Below are 17,423 nucleotides of genomic sequence, written 5' to 3' on the forward strand. Positions count from 1 at the left end.
TTACCCAGAGCTTTTGGCCAAATGGATTTATTCCACCACTTACAGTTTCTGACTGTGAGAATTTGACATTATATACAGCCCCAAGTGAACGACTGTTGTCAGCTTCTAGACCACCAGCACCATGGCATCACCCACCAAACCAAACCACTGCTGTTTTCCTGAGCAGGCCTCAGGAGCTCGCTTGGTCACGCGTGTCCATCTTCTACATTAAAACTACGATATCCCAGCAGCCTTTCAAGCCTTCAACAATTCATCCAATATAAATACACGGCGCCACCTGCGCCAAGACCATTACGCTCCTCTTAACGCCCATGTTTGTGGACATGGGAATGGTCTGTAGGCACATAATAAAGAACGTACTGAAATCCATCTTGCAGCTTGGTGAAAGATAGACCCTGAAGGCGTATGCTGCCACGGGACGAGTCTATATGATGAATACAACCTCAAAAGAACCTGGAAAGAGGAGGAACAAAAAGAAAACACCCCAAATGTTTCACATGCCATTGTAGGCTGGTCCTCCGCTGCCCTCAGGGACGACCCAGTTGATGTTCTGGCTGGGGTCTTTGATGTCACATGTCTTGCAGTGCACACAGTTCTGTGCATTGATCTGTAGCCTCATACCTTCACCTGATTCCAGAGGAACGAACTCGTACACACCTGAAAAAGGGGAGGTAAACAACAACAACCCATTAAAGTGTAAGCATACAAATATTTTCACATACACTTCATGTAGGACTTGGCTAGTGCGCCCCCTAGAGGTTAAATTCAGTTATACTCCACCTCAATTAATGATAGTGAGATTTCTTTTTTCCTCAAAGGCAGCAACCTAAATGATGACACTCCCACTGGTGATCTCTGAGGCTGAAAAAGGCTTTCTACCCTGCCTGCATCTTACTTCCTCAGCTCGGCCCATGCTGGTTATCGACCCCATAATGTGCATTTTCCAAACATAGTGAGGCTCCTGCCCTTTTAACGATACTGAGGCTGTATGTGTGGCCAGAACTATTTAAAAATATAGTTTACTATTTAAAAAAAATAAATAAATACTAGCATGTTTATCTGCTCCAGAGAGTCCTGTTCTATTGATAATACCCTCCAGTGACTAAGGGCCCAACAGTGGCAGCCTGCCGAGCCCGGGTATCGAACCCACAACCCTGTCATCAATGGGTGCAACTGAAAGTAGCTGACTGCATTTATTAGAAGGGGTGTCCACAAACATTTGGACATAGTGCATTCCTTCAGATTTTCTGATGGATCTGTTACAGGAATGAGAGTCACCACCCTCCTTCTAAAGTGTCTTGATCTGACAGACGGAGCACCTTGATGAGGAACCACTGGTTACAAGAAGAAAAGCAGACGTGCTGATGCAGAAAAGTAAAATCTGATCTCACCTGATCACACTGGAGATGGATTAAGGGAAAAGTGTGCATCCAGATACTACCCGGATATGAAACGCATCTTAATGCCAGATGTAAGGAGGCTGATTGTGTCCAGATACATGGTTTATTTTGTCAGAAGATGGTCTCCTAGTTCTTGTGGTCAGATTTTTTTTTTTTTAAAGCTTTTGTTGGTATAATCCAAGTGCATTGTAAGCAGGTGTGGCTTAAGAAGCACATCCCTGCACTTGGAACCTCACTGAAAAGCTGGTAACACTTATAACAGAAGCCAATGGGCAACTGATCATATGCTAAAGCTGCAGCAGCTGGAAATGAGGCTGAAATAAGAACTTCAAGCATGAACAAATGGGTTCTGAAGGTGCTGGATCTGACTGAGCAGCTCAGAGTTGTTGTTGATCTGCGTACCTGCAGGACAGAATCTCTGCTCTGGGCCGTCGTAGATGGCGAGGTTTTGAGCTACTGGGACGCTGTCGTTCTTTAGCGTGAGGTGAGGGGGCTGATCGTGCTCGTGATTGGTCCCACTCAAAGCTACCGATGACAGCAGGTCAAAGCTGATCTTGCCGTCAGGCTTTGGGTACTCGATGGGCGTGCACTCTTTAGCTGGCTTCAGCTGGGCACTGTCCAAACCTGGAAAGTAATTTTTATAAATAAATAAATAAATAAAAGCAAAATACCCATCATTAATGGCAATTTACATCATCGGCCATTTTTATTGACTAATATTTAATTAACAACATTTTGTTTATTTATTTATTGAAAAATCCAAACTGTCCACCAGTGCCACCAAAAATAAATCCAGCAAGTTCCTGTTAATGGAAAAAAAAAAAAATCCTGTCCAATTAGAAGAATATCAGTTATAATTTTTCATGCAAATCCTGTCTTTTGTCTCATTAAAAAGAGACCATGGGATTAGGCGATAAAGAGCTTAGACGTGCTGATTGTCCTGGAAGGCACAAATTCTGTAGTAGCTGCTTGTTGCCTGATTGTAAGATTAGTGAGGACAAACAGGGCAGAGTCTTGTTTCCTCACCAGCGTGTTTAAGGGTCCATGGCTCTTTGCCCCGAAGGATCCAGTAAAAGATTCCAGTGTACAGCATCCCTCCGTACAGACCAAAGTAGTTATGGAATGATGGTCGGATGTTCCTCACAGAACGCAGCTCTTTCCACACCCATGAGTTCTTCAGGCTTTCCTCGTACTCAGGAATGTAGATACCTGTCAGAGAAACACCACATCCTTCTATCCAGCCTCCTTAGCATTCTTCTTCTTTACTGTACGGTACACAGAGTGTGCCCGAACCCTGATCCTGGAGGCCCACTTTACATTTCAGTGCTTTCCCTGCTTTCAGCACAGAGCAGTGAGTTAAAGAGTGTTAAATATCTGGGTCCATATATGGGAACAAACCTGAAGAAACAGCCTGTAATGATTTGGACACGTTTACAAATATGCAGCAGTGTGGCCTGCAGCAGCGAACACATACATACACTCATTCATTATATATATATTTATTTATTTATTTATTATATATATATATATATATATATATATATATATATATATATATATATATATATATATACACACATACATACATACATACATACATATACACACACACACACACACACACACACACAATATATATGAATATGAATGAATGTATGTGTTCTCTATTCTGATTGGCTGTGCTGTAACTTCAGTGTATATATATATATATATATATATATATATATATATATATATATATATAGCCGTCTCACTATAAGAGATGAAGATGAGCGACGACTGTAACAAACAATAGCAAAAAAGTTCTGTCTAATGATAATGATAATAATAATTGCAGATTCACATTGAATTAATAATTCAGTGTGTAATTTGTAATAATCCGCATATTAATAGTTTAATTATTAAGGTCAGATTATTAAAAACTACAGTTAAATTCAGTGTTTTGTTTAGTTGTTATAATCGGACAGTAATAACTGTGTACTGTAATTCGGGTAAATTACACAGATACTTCACCCTATATCAATCAGCCAATCAAATCCCACCATTCTCGAATAATGCTAGCCCTGCCTGAGCAGCGATTGCGAGTCGTGTGGTGTTACCTGCCGTCTCGGACTGTAGGTTTTCGTTAGTCAGTTTGCTGAAGATGGCCTCGGCTGCCAGCATGCCGCTTTTCATGGCCGTGTGGGTGCCTTTGATCTTGGGCACATTCATGAAGCCTGGACTGCAGCCGATAAGAGCACCGCCAGGAAACGTCAGCTTAGGCACGGACTGCAGAGAGAGACAATGCCTTCATGAAGGTTTCTGTCTCTGAACTCATAATGATTCAATTAGAGTACAGTCAATAATGAAATCTCATATTTCACCCTGATCTGAGTGGAGGGACAATTACATTAGGTGGACATTACAGACCATCATACATATGAAAAAATGCCAGAATTATTAATTATTATTAATTATTATTATTCCCCTTTAAAATATGGGGATATTCATACGTCTCTGAATATCACTACAATACAACAAATCAAATCAATGCAGGTTCATTCAGACGGATGCATCATGATGCACTGATGCATTTGTACACCCCTATTTATGAAATAGTAGCTCCACCCTCAGCACCAACATTAGAAGTACACAGAGGAGTGTGCAGTGTGAAAAGATCTACTCTACGTGATAGTAGGGAAATCACTTCTATTTAATTATCAATGGAGGCGGAGTTACCGATGCAGCACAAACAAACTGTCAACCACTAGGGGCGCTCTAGGGAGGCCTGGAACTGCTAAACTGTCATTAATTTTAGCTCAGACCATTCATTTAGCTTATGATGATTTGGGAGAAGCCTGTAAGGGAAGGGGGGGGAACTCAGTTTTGGGCTGGCGTTCAGGTGGCTTCTGCTTTGTGGTAGGAAGCCGGTCCCCCTGCTGATTAGAGGAGCTGGGAATGATAGAGAACCAGGTTAAAAGGCAGATGACAGGGTGGCAGATGGAGGGTTGCATAGACTTGTAGAGATGGAATTTATAGGACGTTAGATTGGGAGGAGGGGCTTCAGGCATATTAATAGTGAATACTGTATGATAAATCACTTGTTTTAACAAAATACTACAAGGGGTATGTGTGTAAAGATGTCTGAAAATGTTTGTAGATTATTTATTATTATTATTATTAGTAGTAGTAATAGTACTATTGTTGTATTTATTAAAATATTGCATTAACTGGCACTTTAAAGTGTGGTTTTTTGTTTGTTTTTAATAATAAGGTTTAAAGCGTGAGCATTGTCTCCCAACAGTCCACTTAATTAACAGCCTATTTGGTCCACATATAGGAACTGAAGAGATGGGAAGGAGGACAAACAGCCTATTCAGTCTACTGCAAATGAAATTACTTTCATTTAATGGGTGGAATTATGAATCATGGTGGTTTTGGTGTGCAGAGCCAGAGGTATGATTAAGAGTAACATACAGAACAATGCAGAATACAGTACCTGGAAGCCTCCCTCGTTAAGAGCTCTGGCTCCATACGCTATCCTGTTGCCACCCTCCAGAGTGGGCGCCACAGAGGGGTGGTGCTTCCAGCGCTGAAACTCCCGGAATGGGCTGAGGTATGGGTTAGTGTAGTCCAGGCCCACCTATGGGAACGAATGAACGAACACACACACACACAAATATATGAACCTTGTAGGTCCCCCATGGAATATATACACTGAAATCTGACACATGATGATTAATTAATTAATTTTCTACTCCTAATTACACACTATGGCCTTTGGCCAATCATATATTAAAAATACAAAATTAGTAAATTAACTGTAATTAACTGTAATGGAAATAACCATAATAGGGCTAGACTTCTAAGGGTTAAAGCAGAATGACCAGATTCAAACACCTGGGATTGTTGTAAGATTTAAAGCCAGGTAGGATCATTAAATACATGTTTCTATTTACTATTTGTATATTAATTTAATTATGTAGATATGAGAGATACACACATACATACATACATACACACATATATATATATATATATATATATATATATATATATATAAAAACACACACAACCAACACAATTAGTTGGTGAAATTGTAAACTAGATGGTCTCTTCTTGAAGGTCTAAATAAGTCATTAAAATTAATATGATTTTTATAGAAATCGCTAGTTTCTCTGTTCAAACAGTCACAAAGCACCAGTGCTCTGATCTTCTATTAAATGTGTAACCAATGCTGAGCATTTGCGTTTAACACTCTGCCTTTCATTAAACAGGAAAGAGAATATTTACTTTCCAAAGTGATCGCTAATGAAAAGCTTTTAACTGTTTTTTTTTTAAACACTTTCCCTCTTTATGTTCCTCAACATTTCAGGAGAATAATTAACCTAAATGTCAAGATACCCGACCTCTGGGCAAACACACACAAGTTCAGAGCCTTTCATAACATTTCTACTTACGCTTCAACAATGCAAATGACAAACGAAAGGCAATAAAGAGAAATCCCCCCCATTCAGATCAAAGCAGCATGGAGAAGACAATCCATCCAGTGCCGAGATCAGAAGTTCAAAGAGACTGTGTGAACTCGCAAGGCCTCTGAAATCCTTCAACTCTATTAGCCTCACTGTTTGATACTGAGCTCAATCGAGAGGCGGCAGACTCACCACTAAACCCAGAGCCACCATCGGCTCTCCTTCGTTCAGGTGGTAGAGGAAGGAGCCGCCGTATGTGTTGCGGCTCAGGGGCCAGCCAACAGAGTGCTCCACCCGGCCTGGGCGCCACTTTTTCTCATCGATCACCCACAGCTGCGAGGAGAGGCACGGGGAGGGTTATTACGCAAGGATAATCGTGTATCGTTGCAATCGCACCAAAACCTTCTCCTAAACAGGAGAACAGCTTTACAGGAGAAGCTTTCTGTGAAGGTCAATGTAATAATAATAATAATAATAATAATAATAATAATAATAATAAATCTGGAGCATTTCTATTGGTCCATTCATCATGACATTTTGACACAACGTAAAGAACAGCTGATTCACAGATTTACGTGTCAAAAAGTGGAAAAATGACAACTAAAAATTAGCTGATTGTCTTGTTTGCCAACATTGATCAATTTGATCATTCACAATTAATTTTTTTTTTTTTACCCACTACTGAAAACTGTTGAAGGATAAAATCCAAATATGACAAACTGAAAACTACTCAGGAATCCTGGATATTGTCACAGTTTGGTAATGTTATTTGTGCTGGCATGAAAATACCATGTGCTAAAAATATAAAACCCACAAAAATTAACAATTCACATGAATGGCAAATTAATTATTATTCAAAACAGTGAGGAGTTTGTATGTATGAAGGGTTTACATCTCTGCTTTCTCAACAACTCATCAGAAGATTCAAGATTCAATGATTCGATACAACATTTTTGTAAGAATGCAGAATAATTCAAGACACTTAATATGCAATTAGTGGCATAAAAATAAACAATAAACTAAACCTTTGGGCTAAAATCATCGAAAATAAACAAACAAATAAATAAATACACAATTTATTACCCAATTTAAAAAAATATATATAGTTGAATTGCTACACTCAGATCGACTCATCAAGACCTTTCACTCATCTACATCTACAATATACAGCCTAAACTGTCCTTTTCAGTACTGGTCATACATTTCACCAAGTATCCAAATTCAAAAACTCCTTCCCCAAAGCAGATCAGTAAGTTATGAGTTTATACGTTTTGTCTAATGGGGAAATAAATACATTCCTGTCAGATGTACTGATTTAGGGTTTGAAACTTGTGTGATTAGACGTGGGCTGTACCTCTTTAAGGCCGATGGCGTAGGTCTGCGGCTCACAGCCCTCCCTCAGGTTGAAGTGTTTGTAGAGCTGCTTGGCCAGATGTCCATGACAGCCCTCCCCAAACACAGTGATTTTGGCGTGGAGCTCCATGCCTCGCTCAAACACGTCCTGCAGGAAGCAAATACAGCCCAAATTCAACGTTCGGCATTGGCCCGCTCTCTGGAAACCTGGTGATTGTCTTAATTTAACTGAGCCAATTAACCCACCCATTCACTAGGGCTCCCCCTACCACCGGCAATGCTCTAGAAGGGTGAGGACAAGCCTTATCCGGTACATGTGAAAAGTGTGACACTGGCAGAGAGAGAGCGCCATCTACCCACTTGGAGAGAGCATGGCCTATTGTGCTCTCTCTGGCTCCGGCTGCTCATAGCGAAGCAGCACGACCAGAGATTTGAACTCATGACCCTCGGGACATAGCATCATCGTCTTGGTCTGCTGAGCCACTCAGAGCTGTGAGTGAGTTACTTCTGAGAACATTTACCACATCTGAAAATAAATAAAACAAATAGAGAGCCCCAAACCTTAGGTGACCCATCTTTGGCAATCCCCACATCATTGGTTGCTATTCCTTTCACACTTCCATCCTCATGGAATAACACCTGGAAAACAGAGGATTAAAAAGACGTCCTGTGAGGAATGTCCTTCAAGCAACACTGACTAAACAGGCTTGTACAATTATGAAGAATTGGATGATGAAGCATCCAGTCAACACCCCTTAAAAGGCAATTCAACTAAATCTGAGGCATTTGATCTGAGGTTCAAGTAGAAGCTGGAAACACAGAGGAAACGTACAGCTCTTGTATCTGCGTACATTTCCATACAGTTAATCCTTGATTTAACAGGAGACCCTTTTGGTCTATATGATCAGACGTGTGATTTCCAGGCCACATAAGGCAGCATACACAAATATTTCTATATATATATATTTTTTTTTTAATCTGATTTGCCCCCAATTTTCTCCCCAATTTGGACTGCCAATTACCCAACCCATACGTTACATCTCCCCTCCCCATCGCTGCTCATCAAGCTGCTCATTTTTTGATCTGCTGTCAACGCAACATCAGCTTCAACCAACGCACCTGTAGGGAAGCGCCGTATACCTGGCTCCGATGCACCAGTGATAGCCAACACTGCAACAAGGCGTTGTGGGGTGAGAGCGCCATCTACCCACCCAGGAGAGAGCAAGACCAATGGAGCTCTCTCGAAGCCTCGGCTGCCGATGGCCAGCAGCTTGACCGGGATATGTGAGCGAGTTTAAGACAAGGTAAAACTCGAAAGAACTGTCAGAGCAGATCTTTAAGAATTTACAAGTATATTGGAATTATATCAATATCCAACACTTAGAATGTTTGTTAGATCTTTGATGGTTTGATGTGCTTATTGACCTGCAGTGGAGCAAAAGGTGACGTAGAGTTACTGCAGTGGTTTCCAACCCTGATCCTGGAGGACTGCACATTTCAGTGTTTACCCTGCTCCCAACACACCTGATCCAGCAAATCGGCTAATTAACAAGCCCTTCCTGAGTTGAAGTGGCATGTTCAAGCAGGAAATCCACAACATGAGCAAGGGAGGGGGTCCCGCAGGACCAGGGTTGGAAACTACTGGATTACAGCACCAGAATATCTGTTTTATTAATTGTATTTTTTTTAAGTCACCATGCACACCACAGCATCCGGCAGATAGAGGGGTTATAAAGGCCCACGCTGGGCTAGCTGTTGAGCAGCGAGACTGCCTCCTCTAGAGTGCTGGAGCTCCAGCCAATACATCCGGGATAAGTCGGAGAGTCATTTTTGATCTATACCTAAATCATCCAATATCAGTACCTAAATGGCATCAAATCCTCACAGCAATGTTCCAAAATCTAGCGCAAGCCCTTTGTGTAATGGCAGAGGCTGTTTCTGCAGTCTAAACTCCCCATTATTACCCTTGATTTCAAAAGCAAGGTGCAGGTGTCTGCAAACATTTGGACATATATTGCATCTTCCATCAGTCCAGATTTAGGTTTAGAGGGCTGTTTGGGTGGAGATTAAGAACTGGTCAGTTAAAGTGTCCTTATATCCTGACCTCTGACGCTGCGTAACCGGGATAAAGCTCCACCCCCAGCTCCTCCGCCTGCTCCCCCAGCCATCGCACGAAGTGGCCCAACCGCACAATGTAGTTTCCATGGTTGTTCATGGGGAGACCTGAGGACAGCAGAAGTAGTCATATGCATGAGGATGAGGCAGAATGAGGCCACTGAAGAGGTCCACTGCTGTCCACCACCCACAGAACGACTAATAGAGGTTACACAACCATTCAAACACACACTTACACACACTCTTCTGCCATTAACACACACTGCTTCAGAAATCTCCAGCTGAGGAGACTCAGAAGATAGCTATTCGCTGTGTGTGGGTGAGCATGCGCTCCTTCAGTAAGGATGACCGTGTCCATGCGTATGTCTCAGAAGTTGTGCAAGTGCCTCTATGCACAGTTGCATAACTCTATGGATGGGGGGGGTATGCAAGTGGGGGCTACTGTACCTGGAAGGATTGGAACAGGGATCCTGTATTTTTCTGTCAAAATGGCGAATCTGTCTTCTGTGACTTGCGTGTTCAGCGGCGCCTGGGAACACAATCAGAGACTCCATATGAGTGGGGGATTCATTTTTATCATAATTAATGATATGCTTGTGGGATTATACTGAGGATATTACCAATACTGATCAACCACATGTTGATCAGCAGCATAATTTGCCATTTTATGGCATCAAATTTAGTAGAAAAGTGAACATGGTTTACTGTATTTGTTCCGGTGTCAAAATGTTGTGATCCTTACTGGGAATCATGGAAATGTCCTTAAGCACTGACCACCCCTTAATTAACACTTTGGACTAAATCCAATGAAACCTGACTTGGTTAATAAGATAAGATATGATAAGATAAGATAATCCTTTATTAGTCCCACAGTGGGGAAATTCTCAGTGTCACAGCAGAAAGGGATAGCAAGACACTCAGTTACAAAAAAAAATGTAGATAAATAATTTACACTATGTACACACAATATAAATAAGAATTTTAAAATAATAATTATTATTATTATTATTAATAAACCTAGAGCTTCCGTTTCCTTGCCTTTAGATAGTCCTTAGTGGCCATCCTTTGTTGTCATTTGCATCCAGGATTTGCTCTTATTTTTCAGAGTGTAAATCCTTTTTATTATTTTTTTTTTAAGAGTAATTATCTGATTATTTACATGTAAACTCGCTGATCAGATTACTGACCAAATCGGATAAAAAGGATACAGTCATAGAAAATCTCACAGCAGCACCACACTTCCCACTCTTATGACTGTGCAAAGGACAGATCATCAAGGATTTCATATAGACCCTTTCTACACTGCCAGCAGGTCCACATTTGTCCTTTTACAATGTAGTTACTGCATCCAGGACATTAATGAAGGCAATTTTCCAGGTCAGTATCCAATACAATAAACTATGTGTTTACCAAGTGATAAAATGACACCAGCTATACTGAATCTTAATTAAAAATTGCAAAATTACATTCATACTTGGAACTTGGCTTCTCGAAAGCACTGCAGGAGGGAATTCAGCATCACTTTGAATGACTATATAATGATGCAAATGAGGCTACACAGCCAGACAATTAAACACACACTAACGGCTCTGTAAAAGAAATGAACCTTCATTACTTAAATTACAGAAATGCCCTACGCCCTGTTAGCGAAAGAGGACTGCCATGTGCTCAGCATGATAATGTGATTGTACTGGTGTCTAGCAGGCTGTTTAAGTGTGAGTGTGAGTGTGTGTGTGGTGTGTGTGTACCCCTCTCTCTTTCCAGTCTGGAATGAGCTCATTAAGAGCACTGGGCTCCAGACAGGCTCCGGACAGTGTGTGAGCTCCGATTTGAGACGCCTTCTCCACCACACACACTCGCAGCTCCTTCTCATGCTGATTGGCCAGCTGCTTCAGTCGAATGGCCGCCGATAGGCCGGCAGGGCCTCCGCCCACGATGACGACATCCGCCTCATCAGCAAAGCGCTCCATATCCACACCTACGGATATGGAAACACCAAAGATCAAGAAATGTGTCTTTTTCTACTTCGTCTGAGTGGAGAACACTTGTGCACTCATGTTGAATATTGAGGTCTCTGCTAGTTAAAGGGGAAATGCACTACATGGACAAAAGTATTGGGACATCTGCCCATTCATTGTTTTGTTTTTTGTTTTGTTTTTTTTCAGCTTACAGATATAGGGAGGCTTAAGACGTGGTTGAGGGTGGCTCCACCAGTACTGATCTGTTCTCTACCACAGTGGAAGAATCACTATAGGGGGCAAAAGTATTGGGACACCTGCTCATTCATTGTTTCTTAAGAAATCGAGGATATTCAAAAAAGTTGATCCTGCTGTTATTGGAGTAACTGTCTCTACTGTCCAGGGAAGAAGGCTTTTGAAGCATTGCTGTGAGGATTTGATTGCATTTAGCGATAAGAGCATTAGTTAGCTCAGTATGTTGGATGATCACCACTTCACCTCATCTTCATCTCCCCAATTCATCCCATAAATATTAGATGGAGCACCATCCATCATTCCAGAGAACAAAGCTCAAGGAGTCCTATTCTATTGGCATTTTCTCTCTACAGGGACTAGGCAAGAGAGAAACAATGAGTGAGAAACAATGAGTGCAACTTAAAGTAGCTGAATGTATTGATTAAAAGGGGGTGTCCACAAACTTTTGGACTGACTGTGGACTTTTATTATTGGCTAATCTGTTCCTACAGCGAAAGCGCAGCAGATCCAGACGTATTGATGAGCCTTAAAGAAACACTGCAGCGTTTTTCCTCCTAATCTGACACAACTGTGTGTGTTCAGGGCAATGTGCCATAATTATTACACGGGAGTCAGCCACCTGCTAGAGATACGGCAGTTTAAGATTAGGTTGAGCAACACTGGAGTGTTCCTTTAACAACAGGACCGTCACTACTAACCTTCCCATCGCGGATCCTTATCCCGGGGGTAGATCGTATAATGGGACGTGATGCGTGGCACGGGGGCAGAGAAACAGCGCCTTGAGTAAACTTGTGGAGCCACGTGCTCAGTCTGAACTGCTTTCAGGGCACGTATGCATCGATGTGCTGTGAACAGAAACAGGCAGGGGTTAGACAGACGAGTATTAGCCAGGCACGAAATCCAATATCCAAAAGAGACAACACGACTGATGCCATATCTGGCCTAAGGTTAGGTGATAAACTGTTTACCTTTGCCGTCACTGACCTCCTTTTCCGAACAGACAGAGGGTTAAGACAGCATTGCACTAAATACAGCCTCCCACTACACTAAATCACCCCTATACACACGTCCTCAGGATGCACACATGGGGCCTAAATTGGTTCATATGGTCAGAAACCACCCAAGAATCACCAAGGCACAGACCTGCCATGAACCGGAAGGGAGATGCCTAAACAGGAGTCTCTAGTTTGAGTCCCTGTGGTGGCTCTCGATCAGTGGCTGGTAGGCTAGTGTCCTCTCTACTGGCTTTCACAGCCTAGCAGGGACGCCAACGTCCCCTCGCCTCTTGTGGGCATGTTAAAAAAAAAAGTTTTCGGATACCACTACAAAATGTCAGATCCCCAGAAACCACGTGTCACTTCCCTGTTGTCCTAAAACCACGCCCCCTTTTGGAGGGAAAGCACACCCTGCCGCCAAAACTGGAAATCACAGTGTCGTCATGTCGTCAAGCTGCTGGGTGGCTGTTTGCTCGCCAATACCCCAGTTCACGATTTCCCCTGTCCCGAAGCAAAAGTGACAACGGCAAAAGGACAGATGTGTGGCTTGAGTTCTGTAAATTCTCAAAATATCGGAAATTTGTATTTACCAGTCAAATTAGAGCCCAAAAAGGGGGCGGGGCATTACGCAAGGGCAAAGTACCCGGACGCCTTGCTCTCATTAATCAGGGAACAGCCTCCCAGCACAAACGCCGGCGTTTTGTGAGCACAGGTCTCACCACCAGAGCTTGCTGTACCGCCCCGACTGAGCCAAAACCTCCAACTGTCCTCAGGAGACTTTGCAGCAGTTGTCCTTCCTGGCTGGTCTCCATGTTGCTCTTGGTCAGGCAATCTTGCGTTTTCCCTGAGGGCTCCATTTCGGTGCTTCCTGTGCATCACTGGGAGGTGGCTTCCTCGTGATGTGACTCTAGTATCCTCACATTCTCCTTTTAACCCCTTAGACCCCAGGGGTCTGCATGTGGACCCACACGTCCATCCTCACTTTTGGAGCTAGGAAAGGCCTATTATGTAGTATGTTATACAGTAATATATATTACACAGTTCCACTGGATGTTCAGGCATGAAAATGAGCACTCCTGAACTGAATAAGGTGAAGAAAGCGTTCCTTTGGCTATCAGCAGCTCTGGCAAACAGGCTCAATACTTTACTGATCAGACCTGGGTGTCAATAGTTGCTATCTGAAACAAGAAAAGCTGGCTTCTTATTGGACCTCCACTTTCCATCCTATACTTTTTCTTGACTGTAAAAGTAAATATGTTTAATATCTAGATGTGTTTAACTTCCCCTGGGTGTCCGAACAGCAGAGTCCAACGCTCGCCATCTTCAAACCCAGACTGAAGACCCTCCTCTTCTGAGAGGACTTGGGTAAAAGGGTGGAGTACTATGGTCTCCTTACTGACTTGTGTTTAGTAGAGTCCAAGATTAGAGGATCTTTGAATTTTTACTCTATTTAAACTAGCTGAGATTATTCTTGAGTAACAGAGCCACTCTGGATAAGAGCGTCTGCTAAATGCCTTAAATGTAAATGTAATTATAATTTTTACTAGACAGAATTACAGTGTACAATTTCAATTACAATATTAAAACTGTAGATGTCTTTAATTTGACTTTTTAGAACTCATAACAAGTAGTATACAACTAGTTTGTACTTAAAAAATTAACTAGACATCTAGACACAAAACTAGACTTTTTATTACTCACATTATGTATATATCTGGAAATATTCATTTCAAACACAATATTAGAACTAATTGTAGCCATCTTTCATTTGACTTTTTAAAGTTATTAGTAAATAACTGGAACTCAAACGCACCTTGATGTATATATCTGGAATTACAATTTCAATTACAATATTAAACCTGGAGATATCTTTATTTGACTTTTTACTACTCAATATTTCTTTAAGTATTTACAATTAAGAATTTCTAGTTATTTTTTAGTATTTTTACACTGTAATTCTGGATATCCATCCTGTACTTATGACTAGTAAAAAGTTCAGTTGAAAGATAAATACAACCAGTACTTAAAAGTAAAAAATGTAATTTTAAATATCTGCACATTATTTTTGAGCAAAATGTTTAACTAGTAAAAAACAAGTTAAAATGTATTCTTTTTATAACTTTTCATAATTAGTAGTATATATCAAAACCAGAACTTGTATATCTGAAATTACAATTTTAATCACAATATTAAAACTGGAGATATTCTTAATTGGACATTTTACTACTCAAAATTTGAATATCTGGAATTACAACTTCAATTACAATATTAGAACTAACTGTAGATATCTTTTATTTGACTTTTTAAGGATCATAATTAGTAATATATAACTGAAACTCAAACTTAGTATATATCTGGAATTGGCTTACCATTTTAATTACAATATTTAAACTGTACAAATGTATTCTTTTCAGAACTAGTCATAATTAGTGGTATATAACTATTGGAGATCTATAATTGTACTTTTTTACTACTCATAATTAGTAGTATATAAATAAAATAGTTGTTTTTACTTTACTTTAATTGAACTTTTTACCATTCAGAATAACGTAATATTTTCTACAAAAATAACAGTAGATATATTTAAATACACTTTTCAATACTTAAAATTAGGCTACCTATATATATCTAGATAATAATTTATTAATATATTTATTTATATATATTTTAATTATTTTCTCCCGGTCCACCTTAAATGCTGCAGAGGCGCCAGGCAGTAACTGCTGCAACTTTTAAGGTGGACCGGAGAGTTCTCAAACAGCTGGCGAATAACAAGAATATTACTTCATTTTATTATAAAACAAACACGTTATTTTAGTTATACGACTTATTTATTAATTTGTTTATTAATTAAAGGTAAAAAATTAAGCAAATTCAGCTGAACAGCTCGTTTCAGAGGCTGGATGAACTTTGCCCTACTTCTGCCTGCAGCGCCTCTCCGCTCCCCTCCGCTCCCCTCCTCTAAACTTCTGCTGAAGGAGAAACACACTCAGAAAGCACACACTCCCCGTAAACCCGCTGTAAACCCGCTGTAAACCCGCTGATTAAAGCGGTAGCTGAGTGAATGTCATGCCCGTACCGTGCAGGGAGTATCTGCTGGAGGGAAACATCTCGGGGGGGACGGGGGCTGGTTAGCACGGAGCTAACGAGCTGCTCTCCTCTGCTCGGTCTGGACCCTGCGGCTCAGAGGTGGCCGCTGCTCTCGCTGGTTTTGGGGCTCTTTCAGGAGCGAAAGAGCAGCAGAAACAGGTAGGTTATATCACCCCGTGTGACCAAAATAACCCTTCTTCTGTAAGGACATTAGGGGCAGACCGAAGAGCTGCAGGACGAGCTACTGCCACCATCTGGCGAGCAGGCTCACAGGGGAAGCGCAGGCTCCTATTCATGCAGCCTGGAGCCTGAGATCACCACTGAGATCACCACTGAGATGATCACTGAGATCACCACTGATGATCACCACTGATGATCACTGAGATCACCACTGAGATCACCACTGAGATGATCACTGAGATCACCACTGATGATCACCACTGATGATCACTGAGATCACCACTGAGATGATCACTGAGATCACCACTGATGATCACCACTGAGATGATCACTGAGATCACCACTGATGATCACTGAGATCACCACTGAGATGATCACTGAGATCACCACTGAGATGATCACTGAGATCACCACTGAGATCACCACTGAGATGATCACTGAGATCACCACTGAGATGATCACTGAGATCACCACTGATGATCACTGAGATCACCACTGAGATGATCACTGAGATGATCACATGAAGAGTAGTAGTAAATAAATTCAGCTAAATATTTATAATATTATAATATTAAAATTTTTATTTAAATACTATTTTACTAGACATTGTAATTCTGGATATCTACCATGTAATTATGACTAGTAAAATGTAAAAAATGTAATTTCAGCAATCTACACATTAGTTTTGACTAAATATTAGTAATTACTAGTAAACAAACTAGTAAAAACTCCAAAAATGTGTCTACAATATCGTACAAACTGTTATTCCAGATTTTTACTACTAATTGTTTGCGAGTTGCTAATTCAAGATATCTCCTAATTTATAATATTAATTAAAAATATCTGCAGTGACAGATTTCTAAAAATAGCTATAGATATTTATAATACATTTTGATGGAAAAGAATAATATTTTGTTGATCTAAAAGTAGTGACATATTTTGTTTACTCGATTACTGAATTACAGTGTGGATACATGGCATTACAATTTCTACATTATATTATTAACTAAAATAACTAAATTGTCTTTCTATATTAGCACTGCAGTCCCTTAATCCAGGCCCGGGACATAGTAGACCCCACAACTCTGCAACGGCAACAAAACCGAGCAGGCGGAGGAGGTGGATGAGGAGGAGTTCAGCAAGCGGCAGGCATGTTTGATTTCAAATAATCCAATAATTGTTTTTGGATTATTTCATTTGTTTTAATTTCTACCTCATATTTCTCTAATTACAGGTTAAACCATTTAATCACTCTACAAATAATGTTCCAGCGGACTGTTTGTTCATTGTGTTCCACAAACAAAACCATGAGAAAATGTGTTATCGTTAATTCGGTGCGTTACCTGACAGTGATTATCTAACCATATCTAATTCCCTTTGGAAAGTGACTGTAATTAAGAAATAATGAGTTCCACAACACAGCCTAGGCACAGCCTCTTCGGCAGGTATCACAGCTTGTAAACGAGGCCGTTATCACACCTATGGCTGGTCCGAATCAGCTGAGGAGTTGGAGCGTTTCCCCTGGGCTTTGTTGTTTTTTACACAGGGGAAAATCCAAGCTCACCAAAATGAATCACAACAAACCACATCAGAACCACATTCTCTCCACTGATTGGTCAGACCTGT

General features: G+C 40.8%; 1 protein-coding gene across 1 annotated transcript; it reads right to left on the reverse strand.

The window, feature by feature from the left end:
• Positions 1-11: 11 nt before the first annotated feature.
• Positions 12-15,814, reverse strand: etfdh (electron transfer flavoprotein dehydrogenase). The gene is made up of 13 exons (XM_072662918.1): positions 15,607-15,814; positions 12,231-12,377; positions 11,068-11,297; positions 9,767-9,848; positions 9,309-9,427; positions 7,766-7,843; positions 7,206-7,352; positions 6,044-6,184; positions 4,879-5,022; positions 3,500-3,668; positions 2,427-2,609; positions 1,803-2,024; positions 12-657 (listed from the first exon to the last, which is right to left on the reverse strand). The coding sequence occupies exons 1-13, from the start codon at positions 15,635-15,637 to the stop codon at positions 494-496; spliced, it is 1,857 nt and encodes a 618-aa protein (XP_072519019.1). The 5' UTR covers positions 15,638-15,814; the 3' UTR covers positions 12-493.
• Positions 15,815-17,423: the final 1,609 nt, after the last annotated feature.

This window comes from Salminus brasiliensis, chromosome 19 (genome assembly GCF_030463535.1).
Source record: "Salminus brasiliensis chromosome 19, fSalBra1.hap2, whole genome shotgun sequence".
In the NCBI taxonomy this organism is placed as follows: Eukaryota; Metazoa; Chordata; class Actinopteri; order Characiformes; family Bryconidae; genus Salminus; species Salminus brasiliensis.